The following is a 15,644-nucleotide window of genomic DNA, read 5'->3' as shown; positions in this document are numbered from 1 at the left end:
TTGCGTGCAATACGACTTGCAACACCCTCGTTCGTGGTCGAAGGGGCTCCAGGGCTGCGCGGCGGCTCCGACATCTGAAATAGTGGTTTAATAAATACCACTAATTGAAGCTGTGTTTAGGTCTGGAACTTACCCTCTGTATGTGCAGCCGTACAGTATTGGAGCCCCTTCGACCACAGGCACCGGTGTTGCAGGTCATATTGAACTTAACTTGCATACTTGCATCACTGCATCACTTGCAGCATTGTTATTTTTGAAGCTCTTAAGTGACCTTACTTCAATTAACATTGATCCTTAAATGCGACAAGAGCTGCACGAGACGCTGGTTCGGCCTAGCTGGACGGACAAAACGCACATCTAGTTCTCGTGCCTATTGTCCTCTGTTTTGTCTTATGTCCTATTTTATGCTGAAAATGTGTACTAAGCAAAAGAGAGTTGTGTTGATGATTGTGAAGAAACTATGAATTGTGCTGAAGACTTGTGTTCCACACTACCAAAGCACTGCCTATAAATTTTTTCAATGCAATTTTAAAAAAAATATATTTTTCAGAGCAATGGTCATTACATTCAGCAGCACTTTTTAGCAATCTTATGTCCTGTATATTCTCTCTCTCTGCGCTCAAGGCACTATCAATTAATGACTTCAACAGTCAGTAAAAAAACAACAGTGATGTGGAACAGGCCATAGTGCTGTCATAGCTCCCAATTTCATCTTGTCTTTCCTGCGAATTAGTACGACGTTTCTCTTGGCAAATGCAAAAATGTGTGGAGACTTTATTGTGGTGTGGCACAGGCGCTGTAGTGGTGAAAGAGAATGTGATGTAAATTAATCTCATTTAGTGCACAGGCATTTTTCTTGTGCACACTCAAGGCACTGAGCAAAGTGTGATTAGCTTTGCTAGTTGGGCCAGTAATGGTCATTACAGGAAATTCTAGGACATCAGTTAACAAAGCACCATGCTGCTTCAACCACGTGTGCTTGCCTTCCACTAGTTTGAGCACGTGCATTGCGTCCTGCCAGGGTTCTTCTCAATGTGCAAGGCCAGCATGCATTTCACGCAAAGACAAAAGGGCACTGCAACACTTTTTGAAGACAGCAAGAAAAATGTTTGCAAGCTGTAGACAATGCTGTCTTGAACATGCGAACCAGACCATATTCCTCTGCATGCAGCAGGGAGAGCACAATCTGGCACATAAAAAAAATTGCTTGCGCATTCTTGTAGTTTTTCGAAGTCCCCTCCATATGTTCCTTCCATGAGGTCAGAGACCCATGCAACAGCACATAGATGTCAGCCATTAGGCAATTGTTATCAGAAGTTACTCCTCTGCAAAAGCCCGTAGATACCAGCCATTGGGCGATTGTTGATTATCACAAGCTACTCCCCTGCGAAAGCTTACACATGCGCGCCCCTTCAAACTTCATTAGAAAGTCGTCCTGCCAGTCTGTCACTGCTGCTTTATTGCTTTCAGGCACCTTTGTCAGATGCCAATTTTGTTACCATAAGTGCACCGTAAAGAAAAAGTATGAAAGGAGTAATCCGCAGAGCATTGCTACCAGCACAGCCTCAGCAAAGAGAAAACACTGTCTGCACTTTTTATCTCCACTATTAGGTCCTTCTCAAAAGTTTTTGCACCTATATATTTCTTGAAAGGCATCAGCCCCCCCCCCCCCCCCCATTTCAACAATTACTCAGTTCTTTAATATGTTGCAGGGCTTCTTTAATGCAAGCCTTTTTCACCCAGGAAAAATGCAGATTCCGTAAGATTCTGTGTTTCATATCGTTACAGTACTTGGGGCAACTTGCAAAGTCTGTGCCAAGAATAAGCAAACTTTTTTGCTGACTGATGATGGAAACAGGGACAAATGGAAAACAACAGGGAAAAGCCCACAGAAAATGCCATGTGCTTATCTTACCTTGTCTGTTAAAGATGTTTTCTTTAGATTCTGTGACTTGAAACAGGTTTACACTATACATTTACATTTACTACACAGGTTTACACATATAAGGCAGGCAGGGCATTTCTGTCCTGGCTGCTTGCTTTTTTCCTCTCTACAGTGAGAAAACAATGAAAGGAATGTAGGTGCTTGTAGTATGTATAATAAGTGTTACAAGAAATGCTGCAAGAGTACGCTCCAGGCATTTATTTGCAAAACTTCAGAGAAGCCTTGACATACATAGAACACCTAGTCATCTAATGTAGCAACCAGGTTAGCAGCCACACAATGACTAAAGAAAACAAAACTCTGCTCCAGTAATGTGTCTTGAGTACTTGAGCAAAACAAAACTCTCAGCTTGCACGCAAACGGGCCGGCCAGCTGTGCGATGCATTCCGACTATGGTGCAACAACTACCGTGAACTTGAATGCCCAGAAATTGGCCACAGGTAGAAATCTCTACATAGGTCTCAGTGCAGACTACTCTTCTCTCTATAAGACCTTGCTGCATCATGGTGCTCAGATCAATTCATCCTGAACAGGTAAACATTCTTGTGCCATTCCTGGAGTGCAAGATCGCATGCATGTAATAAGTTGGCTGGTTGTGCTTTGTTCCTATCAGGCATGCTTCTTTGGACAGGACACAGTCATCCCTATTTTTTTTCCTCTCTCGCTTATTTTAATGTCAAGCCGTGCATGGGCTGGCCAGCCAGCCCAGCATCTTTGGCGCCTACTTATAGTGCTGTGGATGCCAGTTTAGAATGGCGAGATGCATTTACATGCAATCCTAGTTAAGACAACACTAAAAGCAGCATATAACAAATAACTTAGTGCACAAAAACAATCATTCTTAGATTAGCAAAAAAAAAAAAATTAAAAGCGACATGGAGGCTCACAACATGTGAACAAGCACGATAGACCAGGTCATCTGGAAAGCTCATACATTGATGGGGCGTTCGAGCTGCTTAGAGACTACATAGAAGCGGTGCTTCTTTCCAAAGCAGCCCCAGAGAACGGCCACATTCTCAATGGCCACATTGAATGGTATGGTGGACAGGGCTCCCAGGAGACAGAGGAAGAAGCGCACAGGTCCCATGCGGTACAAGCTGAAGGACTTGATAACACCAAAGATGTACATGTACAGATTCATGGCCCCCACGAAGGCACACAGGAAGTTGAGCACCGCGGGGCAGGGGATGGGACAAAAGGCTGCGAGGATAAGGTTGGACGTGCTCAGTGGAATCGTTGCCCATGAGTAGAGAGCGAGAGCCAGGAACAACTTGTGGCGCAGAGGAATGGCGCTGCTGTGCACCACAAGGAAGATGCCTTGGAGCCAGCGCTTGCGCTGCTGCAGGAAGTCCCAGAAGGAGAAAGGGCTCTTTTCCCACATTTCGCCAGGAATGAAGTCAAACGTGTAGCCTTCACGGTATGCCACCATGCTGAAGAAGCAGTCCTCAGCAATGGAGCCATCTGGACCATGGTCAAAGGACACCTTGCGCTCGGCACCTGCCCGGGTCACAACGTAGGAGCCTTTCCAGCTAAACAGGGGCCTGTGGAAGGCCCAGAACTGGAAGCGCAGCTTACCCATGTCGTCAGCCACACGGAAGCTGTCAGCAAGGGTAGTAACCCAATTGACCACACGTTCATTGGCATATGTGATGAGGCCTTGGCCAAAGGCATGTTTGCCATCCAGGGTAAAGTTGAGGATACCTCGCACAGAGTCTTCTGTCATTAGGGTCTCTTCGTCTAAGTGCACAATCCAGTCGTCATCACCCAGGATGCTTACATCGTCTTCAAGGCAGTACTGCAGAGCCCGCGCCTTGAATAGGGCACCGCTTTTGGGCCGGTAGGAGGACGGCACTACCACTTCCCGAACGCGGGGGTGTTTGGCCAGTCCAAGGGGCTTGTCTGTGACAATTTCCACGATAAAGTTCTCCAAACCAACTTCAGCACAGGTTTCAATGTTCCGCGCGACGTTGGTCCGCACAAGATCTGGGTAGTCGCCACGCGTAACAACGCGTATGCAGATGAAGGGCGCCAGCAGAGGCGAGCCTTTGACACGCACTTTCTCCGGAAATGCGTTGTACAGCAGCAAGCCTAAGCAGTTGCAAATGCACTGAGGCAACGCTAACACCGTCAGTAGCCGCATCAGGTACAGCACGATTGTCAAGGGCCAGCCATACTGCTCCACAGGGTCCAGATCATCGTAACTGAACTTCCAGAGGTGGATGCCTCCCGTGAACACCTCGAAGGCCAGTATCAGCCCCACGCAGAGGCAACAGTGCAGCAAATGCTTGGCACGACTGCTCAGCTGCATCTTGGGTAGTCTGGCTGCCACCGGTCGGCTGCGATCTGCGACGCGTGCCACTTTAGTAACAAGAAGCAACGGCAGGAACAAGACAGTGTATTGAAAGGCGAGCTTACAAAGCTGTAACCTTGATTTCGGCATTATCCCCTCTAGGTTGTTTACGTGCAGATAAACGTAAGTGCTCGAGTCCCTTCAAAGCTGCACGTACGAAGCATCTTTGCTCCATGCAGAAGGTTCCTAGCAAGCAGCTGAGTGTTGCAAGCACCACGCCGTAATCTTTTTGGGGACGATATTAGCCTGCAGCGCAAACAAAAGTCGGACAGTGGAGTTTCCTCTTACGGGAGCAAACGTAAGGTCTGTTGTGGGGTCAATTTATGCGAAAGCGTAGCAGCGTAAGACAACCTGCTGACTAGCAAATCGGCTGTTTACGGAAAAAGTGAAGGAAAATGACTCGATCATTACACCAAAACGCGCTAAAGGCGTGTTTGATGGGCGTTACCCTTTAGCAATGCTGAAGTTCGCGCTAACTAAAGCTCAAGGAAGTTCCCAGAATAAGAAGCCGCACATTATATGTTAATGCGAATGTATACTTACAAAACACGGTTTCGGCGACTAGACGCAGAGGCCAGCCCTGAAGATTTGTTAGGTTGACGAGCGTTGAGCAGCCATGGCTGGCCGGCCCGCAAGGCTTCACGGGCCAGGGGAGGAGAAAAGGAGGGATGAAGGAAAGCGTGAAGGGGAGAGGAAAACTTGATGCAAAACTTGATACCTATTGATGATGCTGATAGTTACAAAAATTAATACGACATAAATGTGTAACTTGGAAACATATAGTAAATGCCTATTATTGTTGTAGTAAAGCTTTATATGCTTGTACAGTACGAACTCAACCTTAATAGATAATTTCAAGGCAAGAATGGTGCATTTCTCAGAAAAGGCCCTCAGGAAAAGGAAGTGAAACCTCTAGTGAAACTGGCGTAACAGGAAAGCGGAAAGCCCAGGCAAAGCAAAGTAAAGGAGGCATTGGGCAAAGCATGGGCAAAGCGGCGACGTTCCTGCTTGTGGTGACTACTGCTGGTGATTCATCACGCAAGGTCATATCGCGGCATTTTCACCACGCATTATTTATCACGCAACCTCGCTGGTCGCCAGCGCGTCTTTTGTCAAATGCTTGCTTGCTCCTCATTTGTGGCGTTCATAGAGTTTCATGTGGTGGCGCTAACCCACTGCGGAGGATTGGCCAAGAAGCCGGCGGTTTCATGCTTTAGCTTGGGCCCAACTCCGACGCGGCCTATTCAGATACATTTAAAACGCAAAAACGCTTCTCTGAGATAACCCCTGCACCTATTTTAATTAAATTTGTTGCATTTGAGAGAGAAAGTTAAATTCTAGTGACTGTTTGGAGCGGAATTTAGATTTATGGCCTAAATTTCGTGAAAAAGATTTTCAAAAATTCAAAAGTTCGAAAAAATAGAAGCACGAAGTTAACAAATTAATAGCTCTCCGTCAAGAACAGATATCGCGGTTCTGTAATCGGCATCCATTAGATCATTCAACGCGAATAAGTTCGATTAAGTTTGTTACGTTGTGTACAAGGTTTCTGCAAAAGCTGTATTTACACATGTTGAGATTCATGTGTAGCATATCAATCTTGTCCGCTTTAGATGTATATGAGATGCAATTCACAGAATAGTAATATCATTTTTCATTGTTGAATTACGGAGTTGTAAACTTGAGCGTCGCGGTACAACGCGGACAGAATTAAGAGAGGGAGACGTTCTTCAAGAACAACAGGACAACCTGTTCAAAATCAAACAGAACAGAGCCGCGTCTTCTTCTTCCTCGCCCAATCTCACTGACCCACTAGACGGAGTCCGTTAATGCCCCCATCGTCGTTGTCGTCTGCATAGAATACACGCGTCAATACAAAGTGAACCTGCCCACATTAAAGCTTCGACCACAAGAAACACGTTCCCGACAGATTGTCGACGCCAGCTGGCATCGTCAAGAACGATAAGACGCTGGTGGTGACGCTCTCTAGATGCTGAATTGTGCCCACGCCAAATCAAATAGCTGCCCAAAAAGATGTTGGAAACTTGTTCCTTGTGGTTGGGAACTTAGCTCCTTAGCAATCCCGATGCCGTAGGCAACCATAAAGCAGTTGCACTGCTATCAATGGATCTATGCTAATGCATTGCTAATGAACAAATAAATCTCTTAACAGCATCAGCCTGTCACAAATTGCCACCAGGGCTCTGGAACAATAAAAAATGATTCACATATCACTGGGTTGTGTCAGTGCTTACTGGTAGCTTGTGGATACACTGAAGCCCCCTTATAACAAACTGGGCTATGCACTAAATATAGTTAATTATGACGTAATGGTTCTGCGGAAACCTGCAAGGTGGAGAGAAGTAATTATAATTAAGGGAAAATGAGACATCTACCCAATCGTAGCAATTGCTACAAAGGAAACACGTGCGGGTTCCTCGTAAGAAAAGCCTCACAGTTGAAGAAAAATTTGTCCTGGTCCGGGACTCAAACCCGGGACCACCGCCTTTCCGAGGCAGCCGCTCTACCATCTGAGCTAACCAGGTGGCTAGCAAATGGCAGGGCGAAGTCAAATTTGTCAACAACTCGAAGCAAAGGCAAGAGTTTGACTTAATGGTTCTGCGGAAACCCGCAAGGTGGAGAGAAGTAATTAATTAAGGGAAAGTGATAAATCCACCCAATCACAGCAATCTTTCATTTGTAGCAATTGCTATGATTGGGCGGACGTCTCATATTTCCTTAATTAAATAGTTCATTATATCAGGTAATTCTTTATCCAAATCCAAACTCGCCTATAGCAAAAGGAAACAAACTTTTGTATTGTGTTTGTTCTACACAGATTTGTCGTCTTCAGTGGAAACATTAAGTCAAAGTTATCTGCTTTTTTGTAAACAAAACCACACATAGTGGACAGCAATCTTTACTTGTGCCTTGAACAGCTTGCCAGCCACTAAAAATGGCGACTTGATTGGATCTTGCATGAAGTAGACTGCTGGCATGCTTCGAAGTATACTCACATTTAGGCACAATAGAGAAAGAAGAAAAGAAAGCATGAAAAAGAAAAGCCTCTGTTATGAGCAAGTGTTTTACACAAGTATCAGTCAGCAAGCTTTTTGTGTACAATTCAGAGAATAATTCACTTTATGCTGGTTTGTTATATATTATGTTATTGACTAGAACTGTACAAAGAGAAGAATGCTATGTACTGCGAATGTGGATCTTTTCCTTGGCAGTAGCGAAACATGACTTAGAGCACACAATTACTTTTTTATCCAATTTATCTGCTAAAGGGCCAAAGCATGTCCTGTGAAAGCTTTTTGAACAATATGCACAAGAAATGCCCAGTACTATTCCACCATGCAGCAGTTGCCTGCACACACAATGCAACTCTTAAATACAATCTTTTGTCCGTACACGAATAGCGAGGGAGCTTGCGAGTGGAAAATCTTCCATGTTGCCTTTTTGTGTGCATTTCAGCAAATGTCTGCACAGCATCCTCTGATTAAGGTTTAAACGTTCTGGTCTCCTCCTCATCATCATCATCAGCCTACTTTATGTCCACTGGAGGACGAAGGCCTCTCCCTGCAATCTCCGATTACCCCTGTCCTGCGTCAACCGATTCCAACTAGCGCCCCGCAAATTTCCTCATTTCATCGCCCCACCTAGTCTTCTGCCGTCCTCGACTGCACTTCCCTTCTCTTGATACCCATTCTGTAACCCTAATGGTCCAACGGTTACCTAACCTGCACATTACATGACCTGCCCAGCTCCATTTTTTTCTCTTAATGTCAATTAGAATATCGGCTATACCTCTGCTCTCTGATCCAAACCGCTCTCTTTCTGTCTCATAACGTTATGCCTAGCATTCTCCGTTTCATCGCTCTTTGCGCGGTCCTCAACTTGTTCACGAGCTTCATTGTCAGTCTCCAAGTCACTGCCCCATATGTTAACACTGGCAAAATGCACTGGTTGTACACCTTCCTTTTCAATGATAATGGTAAGCTTCCAGTCAGGAGCTGACAATATCTGCCATATGCGATCCAACCCTTTTTTGTTCTTCTACGAATTTCCTTCTCATGATCAGGGTTCCCTGTGATTAATTGACCTAGGTAAACACACTCCTTTACAGACTCTAGAGGCTGACTGGTGATACTGAGCTCTTGTTCCCTTGCCCAGCTATTCATCATTATCTTTGTCTTCTTCATATTAATGTTCAACCCCGCTCTTACACTCGCTCTGTTAAGGTCCTCAATAATTTGTTGTCACTTGTCTGCAGTGTTACTGAATAGAACAACGTCATCAGCAAACCGAAGGTTGCTGAGATATTCACCATCAATCCTTACTCCTCAGCCTTCTTAATAGCTTGAATACTTCTTCCAAGCATGCAGTGAATAGCATGGGAGACATTGTGTCTCCTTGTCTGACCCCTTTCTTTATAGGTATCTTCCTACTTTTCCTTGTATAGAATTAAGGTAGCTGTGGAATTCCTGTAGATATATTTCAAGGTATTTACATAAGTGGTCTGTACTCTTTGATTACATAATGCCTCTATGACTGCTGGTATCTCTACTGAATCAAATGCCTTTTCGTAATCTATGAAAGCCATATAGAGAGGCTTGTTGTGTACTGCAGATTTCTCGGTTACCCAATTAATGACATGGATGCGATCCATTGTAGAGTCTCTCTTCCTAAAGCCAGCCTGTTCCCTTGGTTGACCAAAGTCTACTGTTGCCCTTATTCTATTGGATATTATTTTGGTGAATATTTTATATAATAATGGGAGTAAGCTAATGGGCATATAATTTTTTAATTCTTTAAAGTCTCCCTTTTTGTGGATTAGTATAATGTTTGCATTCTTCCAGTTTTCTGGGACCCTTGGGACAGAGAAGTTAAACTTCTCTGGTTTCATCTCTTTCTTATTGCCTCTTACTGCCAGAATCCAGGGCCCATTCTACACTTTTCTTTGCTAAAACATAAAGTCCATATTAGATTTATAGCTTTTTTAGGAGCTCAAATGACATTTCTATGTTAGTTATTTACTTTCAACCCATAAAGAGTGTATGTGCATTCGATTCTAAGGTGTTAGAATGGGGCAAATACTGCCAAATGAATCAGCAGTGTTTTGGCGTTTCTTTGGCCTCTTCTTTAATTCGACCTGCTGGATAATTAGAGCAGTTTCGTTGGTGCTGCCAGAGTCTACTTAACAGAAATTGACTGTATCTACTATAGCTGGCACTCCTGAATATTCATGGCACAAAACAATAAATGAAATAGCATTATTACAACCAAAAGGCGTGTTAAAATAGACATTTGTTGTATCTTCATGATAAAATCTGTTACTTTATGCACTTTTGTTTAAACTATTGAGTAATTGTTGCTCGCCAGCACACTGCAAACCTGTGTGTTGTCACTTATTGACATTTCACTGAGTTTGCTAAAGAATTACTCAGTGCCCCAATGTTGTTGGGAAAAATTACCAAAGTATTCAAGGTATTATCAGCTTCCTCATGCGTGATTGCCACTTGTTCTGGTAGCTCTTTGGCAGTGTCTTCACTATCTCTATCAGCCTGTCGAGGCACCTCGAAGACTCATTCAACTATTTTTCTATAGTGTCAGCCACCATCCTTCTTGGCTCACCCTCGCATGCTTTCACTAGCACCCGAAGCATACAGCACAGGAAGCGATAGGCTCTTATAGCACTTGTATTTTATACGGAAAATGATGCTGCTCTATTTTGAAGGTCGCTCTTGGTGGCACTGTGCACGATTTGAGAGGTGTGTTCGCAAACAGCTGCTTGTAATTCAACCATTTGATCATCTGCACCCGAGGAAGTTTCCATTTATTGTCTCGGTATGCCTTTGCGACGGCAGTGGAATTTAGTTATATTGAAATTGTGTATAAACACACTTCTTTATATTGGGATTCTAAATACATGGCATTCTTATGACAAGAAGTTATAAAAAGTTAAATACTTTGTGGTATCGAGAATTTCATTATAGGGAAATTCGTTATGTGGAGGCTTGACTTTACTACATAACTACATTTTCTGATTAATTACTTCAAAAGAGAGCAAGAGACTTGTCTTTGTGATATATCTATATGAGCTTTAGCTTCTTTAGCTTCATAATGCTGTGAATCTGGCACGTTGCCAGCCAATCACTGAGAAATTGTGAAAAAAAGGAGAGGTAGAGTGGCCTTATCAACTTGATTGATTTCGGTGTCATACTGAAAGAGTTCCTGCTTGATTTCAAGCTCGAGTACGCTTCGGTACTCGAGCTTGATATCATGGGAAGACGCTATGTTTGACTGACTGATGCAGACCAACTAATTAACTAGAAGGCTTGATATTCAGACCTTGCTAAGCTGCAAAGACAACCTAAACAAAAGGTAGAGAGAGACCACTGTCAGATATTTGGTTATAGCCAAGTTGCAAAACTTTTTGATCTCCCCTTGTATGTCATTAGTTTCAGTGTAGCCGCTATAGTTCTTGAGTTATGTCCTACACAATGGCAAAATAGTGATTTTGCAGGCACTTTATTGTGTAATAAGTTTTCGTAACAAGCCTTGTGCTGTAGCTTATTTAAGTGCCGCTGAGTGCCGATATCTATTCAAATAGCATCTACAATTACTGTTAACTATGAAAAAAAAGATTAGGACACTTCAACTAATTTTTTTCGCAATCATATGAAGATAACGTTCACGAGGGTTGCGATGTGGGCTTGTTGGTAATGCATCTTCGAGGGGTGTACAATAGCGCGATTAAAATACAGGACAAAAGAAGACACACAGGGACACACACAGCGCTAACTTCCAACAATGTTTATTATTGAAAACCAGGTCGTATTTATACACTCAGCCAACATGAGTCACAGCCACGTGAACAGATAAACAATTAGAGCAAAACATTTTTATAAGTGATATGTTAAGCCATGCACAAAAATTTCAGTTCTTTTTCAGAGAGAGGCAATGACGGTTTGCCGATACAGGAATCTCCTAGAGCATCAATTTGCTTGGCTTCTATCATAAGTCTGGTCAGTTCGCGCTTATTTCTACCAGTAATGGTTGTTGATTCGAAGAGAGGGGAACACTTATGTTGCTTACAATAGAGGGAGAGAAACCCATCTGATGCAACTTTGTCGACTTTATTTTTGTGTTCGAGCAGTCTATCATTAATGCATCTGCCTGGCTGTCCGACATAATACTTTCCACATGATAAGCGTATGCGATATATAATTGATGTCTTACAATCTCTAAACTTCTTCCTGTGTTTAACTTGGCAGCTAGGAGCACTTTCTTTTTTTTTTTCTGGTCTTGTTTTACTGCACAAGTTGATTAGTTTGTTAGGTGCAGAAAAAACCACATCAGTGTTACCTCGGCGGGCAATTCTCTTTAGGTTGTGCGACAGCTGGTGGATACTATAAGGTATCACTGTTGGTCCTTTTTTCTCACGGTTACTATTTCTTTCTGCACGTTCAGAAGTCCCAGATTGCTGCACTTGTCTAAGTATTCCCTCTGCAATTGATGCCAGAACATGACTCGGATAAGCTGCTTCATGTAATCGCATGGCCTGTTGTATGAACACTTCGACAGTGCAATGATGGCATAATTTAATAAGTGCGTTAGTAAAACACATTTTCGCACTTTTTACTAGTTCAGAATGGGCTGAATGATATGACAACAGTTTATTTGTCCTGGGACTGTAGCACCAGCATGTTAGATCATCATTGAAGGTAAATTTAACATCAAGAAACTGGATCTTTTGTTCTATTCTATGGGCACTTCGAACATCACTACCAGTGGACAAAGGCACTACTATTACGCTACTACTAATACTATTACTAACAGCTGAACACTTTGAGTAAAAGCTGTCTAGCTTAACATTGACAAACACTAAAATATCATCAAGAAATCGAAATATTTTAACAACTTTTGTCATTGACGTATGAATACAGGTCTCTGTCTAGCTTAGCTAAGTACAGGTTGCTTAAAACAGGCACTAAGCATGATCCTATACAGACCCCTTGTTTTTGAAGGTACGGAATGTCATTTTTTTTGCACAAATGTTGACTTCATGTACAAGTCTAAAAGTTCTAAAAATATTCAACAGTTGTGCCTGCTTTCGTACTAAATCTTACAGCCCCAAATTCATCTATGCATGATTGAACACAACAATTCATTTTGCGGCAAAGAGTAATACAGGTCCTTCACATCTGCTGAGAAGGCCTTTAGTCCCGCATTACAGTTGCCTCTACAAAGGCTAAAACTTCCTCGGAATTTTTTGTGATAACAGATCTTTAATCTCGAGTAGGTTAAGTTGGTCTAATAAATAGACTGCAATGGATTTCTGCCATGTGCCTTTCTCCAATACTATTACCCTGAACAGGACACCTTCTTTGTGCATTTTCGTGCTAAAGAATACATGGAGACTGTCATTCTTGCTTTTTCCTATTGCTTTCAATATGTTATCTAGCTTCATGGCGCGGCACATCGCGACAGCTCTGCTCTTAACTTTCGCCTGTGAAATTTCCTTGTGTTCATTGAGCACAGCTGTTACTGCTTCATTAGCTTTTTTGTTGTAGCCACCATGTGAAAATAATGAAAAGCCTCCTCCTTTGTCAGCAGGTAGGACAGACAGTGCATTTTCAACTAGGCACGAAACAACATGTTTCACTGGTAACTTCGAACTTTGAAGCTTGCATTTGTTCAGGACATCCACACCCTCAGAGTTCATCCTCACGTCTTCATCTTCCGGTGCACATCTGGAGATCTGCCGCACGAGAGAGTAGCTCCGGTTTTGTACTCATAGCTTCCATGGCGAACTTAGGTATTCGCTCCAAGACTTGACACACTTTTTCTGGCAGGGTAAGTCCTTCAGGAATGTGGACCTTGCTACTTGCTACAAGAATCCATTCACAGCGAGCAGCAGTGAGCTACAGTCTGTGTCAGTGATAGCACTGTCCGGCATAGGCACAGCGACCTCCAACGTCCTCAGCACCAAGTCTCCTCGCCAACTGCTGGACAACTGGAACTTGAACCTCCTACTATACCAGGCGTCAATTAATTAATTAATTTATTTATTTATACAGTACTACTAGCCTCCTGATGAGGCTGTAAGCACGAGTGGGTGACACAAAAAAAAACAAGAACAGTCTTCATGCATAACCGAAATCAAGACTCAAGCGTGTTACACAAACCGACTAGAACTTGGGAAATGCACTGAAGGAAAACATCTGCTACAATGTTCTGTGCAAAAAAAGAAGAAAGAAAGTAAAGCACGCACAGGGTATGAAGCACTGGCGATTGCAACTGATTTCAAAAATGATTACTACAGAAGTGCTTGTACAAATGTATCGGTAGTCGGCCATTCCAGAATGCTTGCTGACAGTCGGTTCCATTTGGAAATTTTTTAATGGCTCATTCACACCGGCCACTTGAGGAGGTCGCGTTACCATTTGCGTCTCGCGATCAAAAAGCGACCGAAGGCGACTGATGTTCACACTGGCAAGCCCGGCTCAGTGCAACCTGCAAGTGGCAATCCCGGAGATTATCGTTCTCAGCGAGAACTCTCGGAATCTACGCGGAATTTGCCGTGACGCGGGAGGAGGCCAGATGTAGACACGTGACAGATCACTTCCGGTGCACCGCCGATTGGTTTATCAGTTTTGTGACCACGGTCGCGCGACTGAAAAATCGTGCAGAGAGCGACTGGCCCAAAATGGTCGCTTCTCGAGGAAAGCGACTGTTTGCGACCATTTGCGACAAACTTGGTCGCGCGACCACTGTCAGTCACCGGTGTGAATGAGCCCTAACAGTGGTTCTAGTTTGAAAGAAGCTTAAAATGTGACACACAACTGAAGGCTTTTTTGAAACCTAGAAATAGAATGGGGGGGGGGGGGGGGGGGTCAATTTGCTGTTACAATGTCAATTGCTGCTGAAAAGTCAAGAATTGGCTCTAGGAGCGCCATCACAGTAGAAAAGTCCTTTTCGGAACCAATGTTACCTGTTGTCGATTAGGTATGTTTTAATTTTCAATAAGTGTCAAATTGTGATTGAAAATAATATGCTCTAGGACCTTAGAACATGTGCACAACAATGATATTGGCCTATAAGATGAAAGTAATGATGAGTCATCTGCTTTAGGTATGGGTACAATTTCGCTGCATTTTCAATCAAAGGGAATGTCTGTTTGGATAACGAAATGTTGGACATAACACATAAATATTTACAGCACCATTCGACATACCTGACAAAGAAGGCATTAGGTATACCATCAGCACCTGCAGATTTTTTGGTGTCAATGGTGAGCAGAAGCAGTGGAAGGCATTTTTCAGACACAACATTATTAATTAGGCTGACAATGGGCCACTGGGTCGGAATGTGGCGTTCTACCATCATCATTTGTGAATACATAACAAAAAACAATTGCTTATATGCCACCATGGCTTGTGGTTGTGACGTTATTTTGCCATTTATACATAACTTTGCCATACATACATAACTTATACAAACATGCATACATAACGCCATTATACGTAACAGGAGATAAGTGCGAATAGAACTTTTCTGGTGCCGTGAGCAGGAGGTTCTTCATGGTATGGTATGGTGAAACTTTAATGAAGTCCATCAGATCATGAGTCTTCACGAAGCAGGCTGCTCTCACGTGGGAACCGGAAGGCCGAGCTTCTCGGCCGCATCGTGGGCCTGCTGGGACAGCCCAGAGTTGGTCAGCCAGAAGAGGGCTGATAATAAAGTTGAAATAGTAGCACTTGTCTCTCTTAATACAGTCCTTTACCTGTGAATGTAAAAATGAAAGCTTAGTTTTGTTAGTCACCGAAGAGGATAGCATTCTAGCTGAGTAACTTCTTTAGTCATCCAAGGACTAGTAGTTCGTATTCATTTCATCATCAATACGTAGCCTGTGTGTGAGGAAGATACTTTTCAGGTCAACTATTTTATATTTTATTAACGATGCCCCGTTCATTTAGCTGAATATACACAAATGGCTCATTCTCATGGTTTGCATTTCCTCATCCTTCATCCTCATCCCATTTGAATATGTCATTGTCTATATTAAGCTTATGGTATACGAACCAGATCTTTTTGTCCATGCTTTTACGGTGAAGCTGTATATGGCTAGGGTTCCGTGCATTTTTGGTGATGACAAACCTCTGCCATGGCTCGCACCTGTTCCCTGTGAACAAAAACTATCCATCATCAATGGCTCATATCCCGATAAGCAAGCAAAAAATGCTGTGGCTCATAGCCCCGTAAGGCACAGGCTACAAGCACTCAGCAAAGTGAAGAGAACAGTGCTTAAATTATTTCTAATCACGCATACAACATGTAGAA

The 15,644-nt window shown here is 43.1% G+C and overlaps 1 protein-coding gene and 1 long non-coding RNA gene across 3 annotated transcripts in view; one reads left to right on the top strand and one right to left on the bottom strand.

Moving 5' to 3' along the window:
- Positions 1–2,128: 2,128 nt before the first annotated feature.
- egh (beta-1,4-mannosyltransferase egh) lies at positions 2,129–4,988 on the bottom strand. The gene is made up of 2 exons (XM_075689105.1): positions 4,839–4,988; positions 2,129–4,288 (listed from the first exon to the last, which is right to left on the bottom strand). Exon 2 carries the CDS (start codon positions 4,251–4,253, stop codon positions 2,874–2,876), a length of 1,380 nt encoding a protein of 459 aa, XP_075545220.1. The 5' UTR covers positions 4,254–4,288; positions 4,839–4,988; the 3' UTR covers positions 2,129–2,873.
- A 142-nt stretch (positions 4,989–5,130) lies between these two features.
- The window catches only part of LOC142579162 (uncharacterized), a 34,822-nt gene continuing 24,308 nt past the window's right edge, over positions 5,131–15,644 (top strand). Inside the window, exon 1 of one of the 2 annotated variants that reach the window (XR_012827361.1) lies at positions 5,131–5,255. This is a non-coding gene — a long non-coding RNA (uncharacterized LOC142579162). The other variant, XR_012827362.1, reaches the window with a different exon arrangement.

This window comes from Dermacentor variabilis, chromosome 4 (genome assembly GCF_050947875.1).
Source record: "Dermacentor variabilis isolate Ectoservices chromosome 4, ASM5094787v1, whole genome shotgun sequence".
Classification (NCBI taxonomy): Eukaryota; Metazoa; Arthropoda; class Arachnida; order Ixodida; family Ixodidae; genus Dermacentor; species Dermacentor variabilis.
This window is presented reverse-complemented; position numbering and strand designations above follow the sequence as displayed.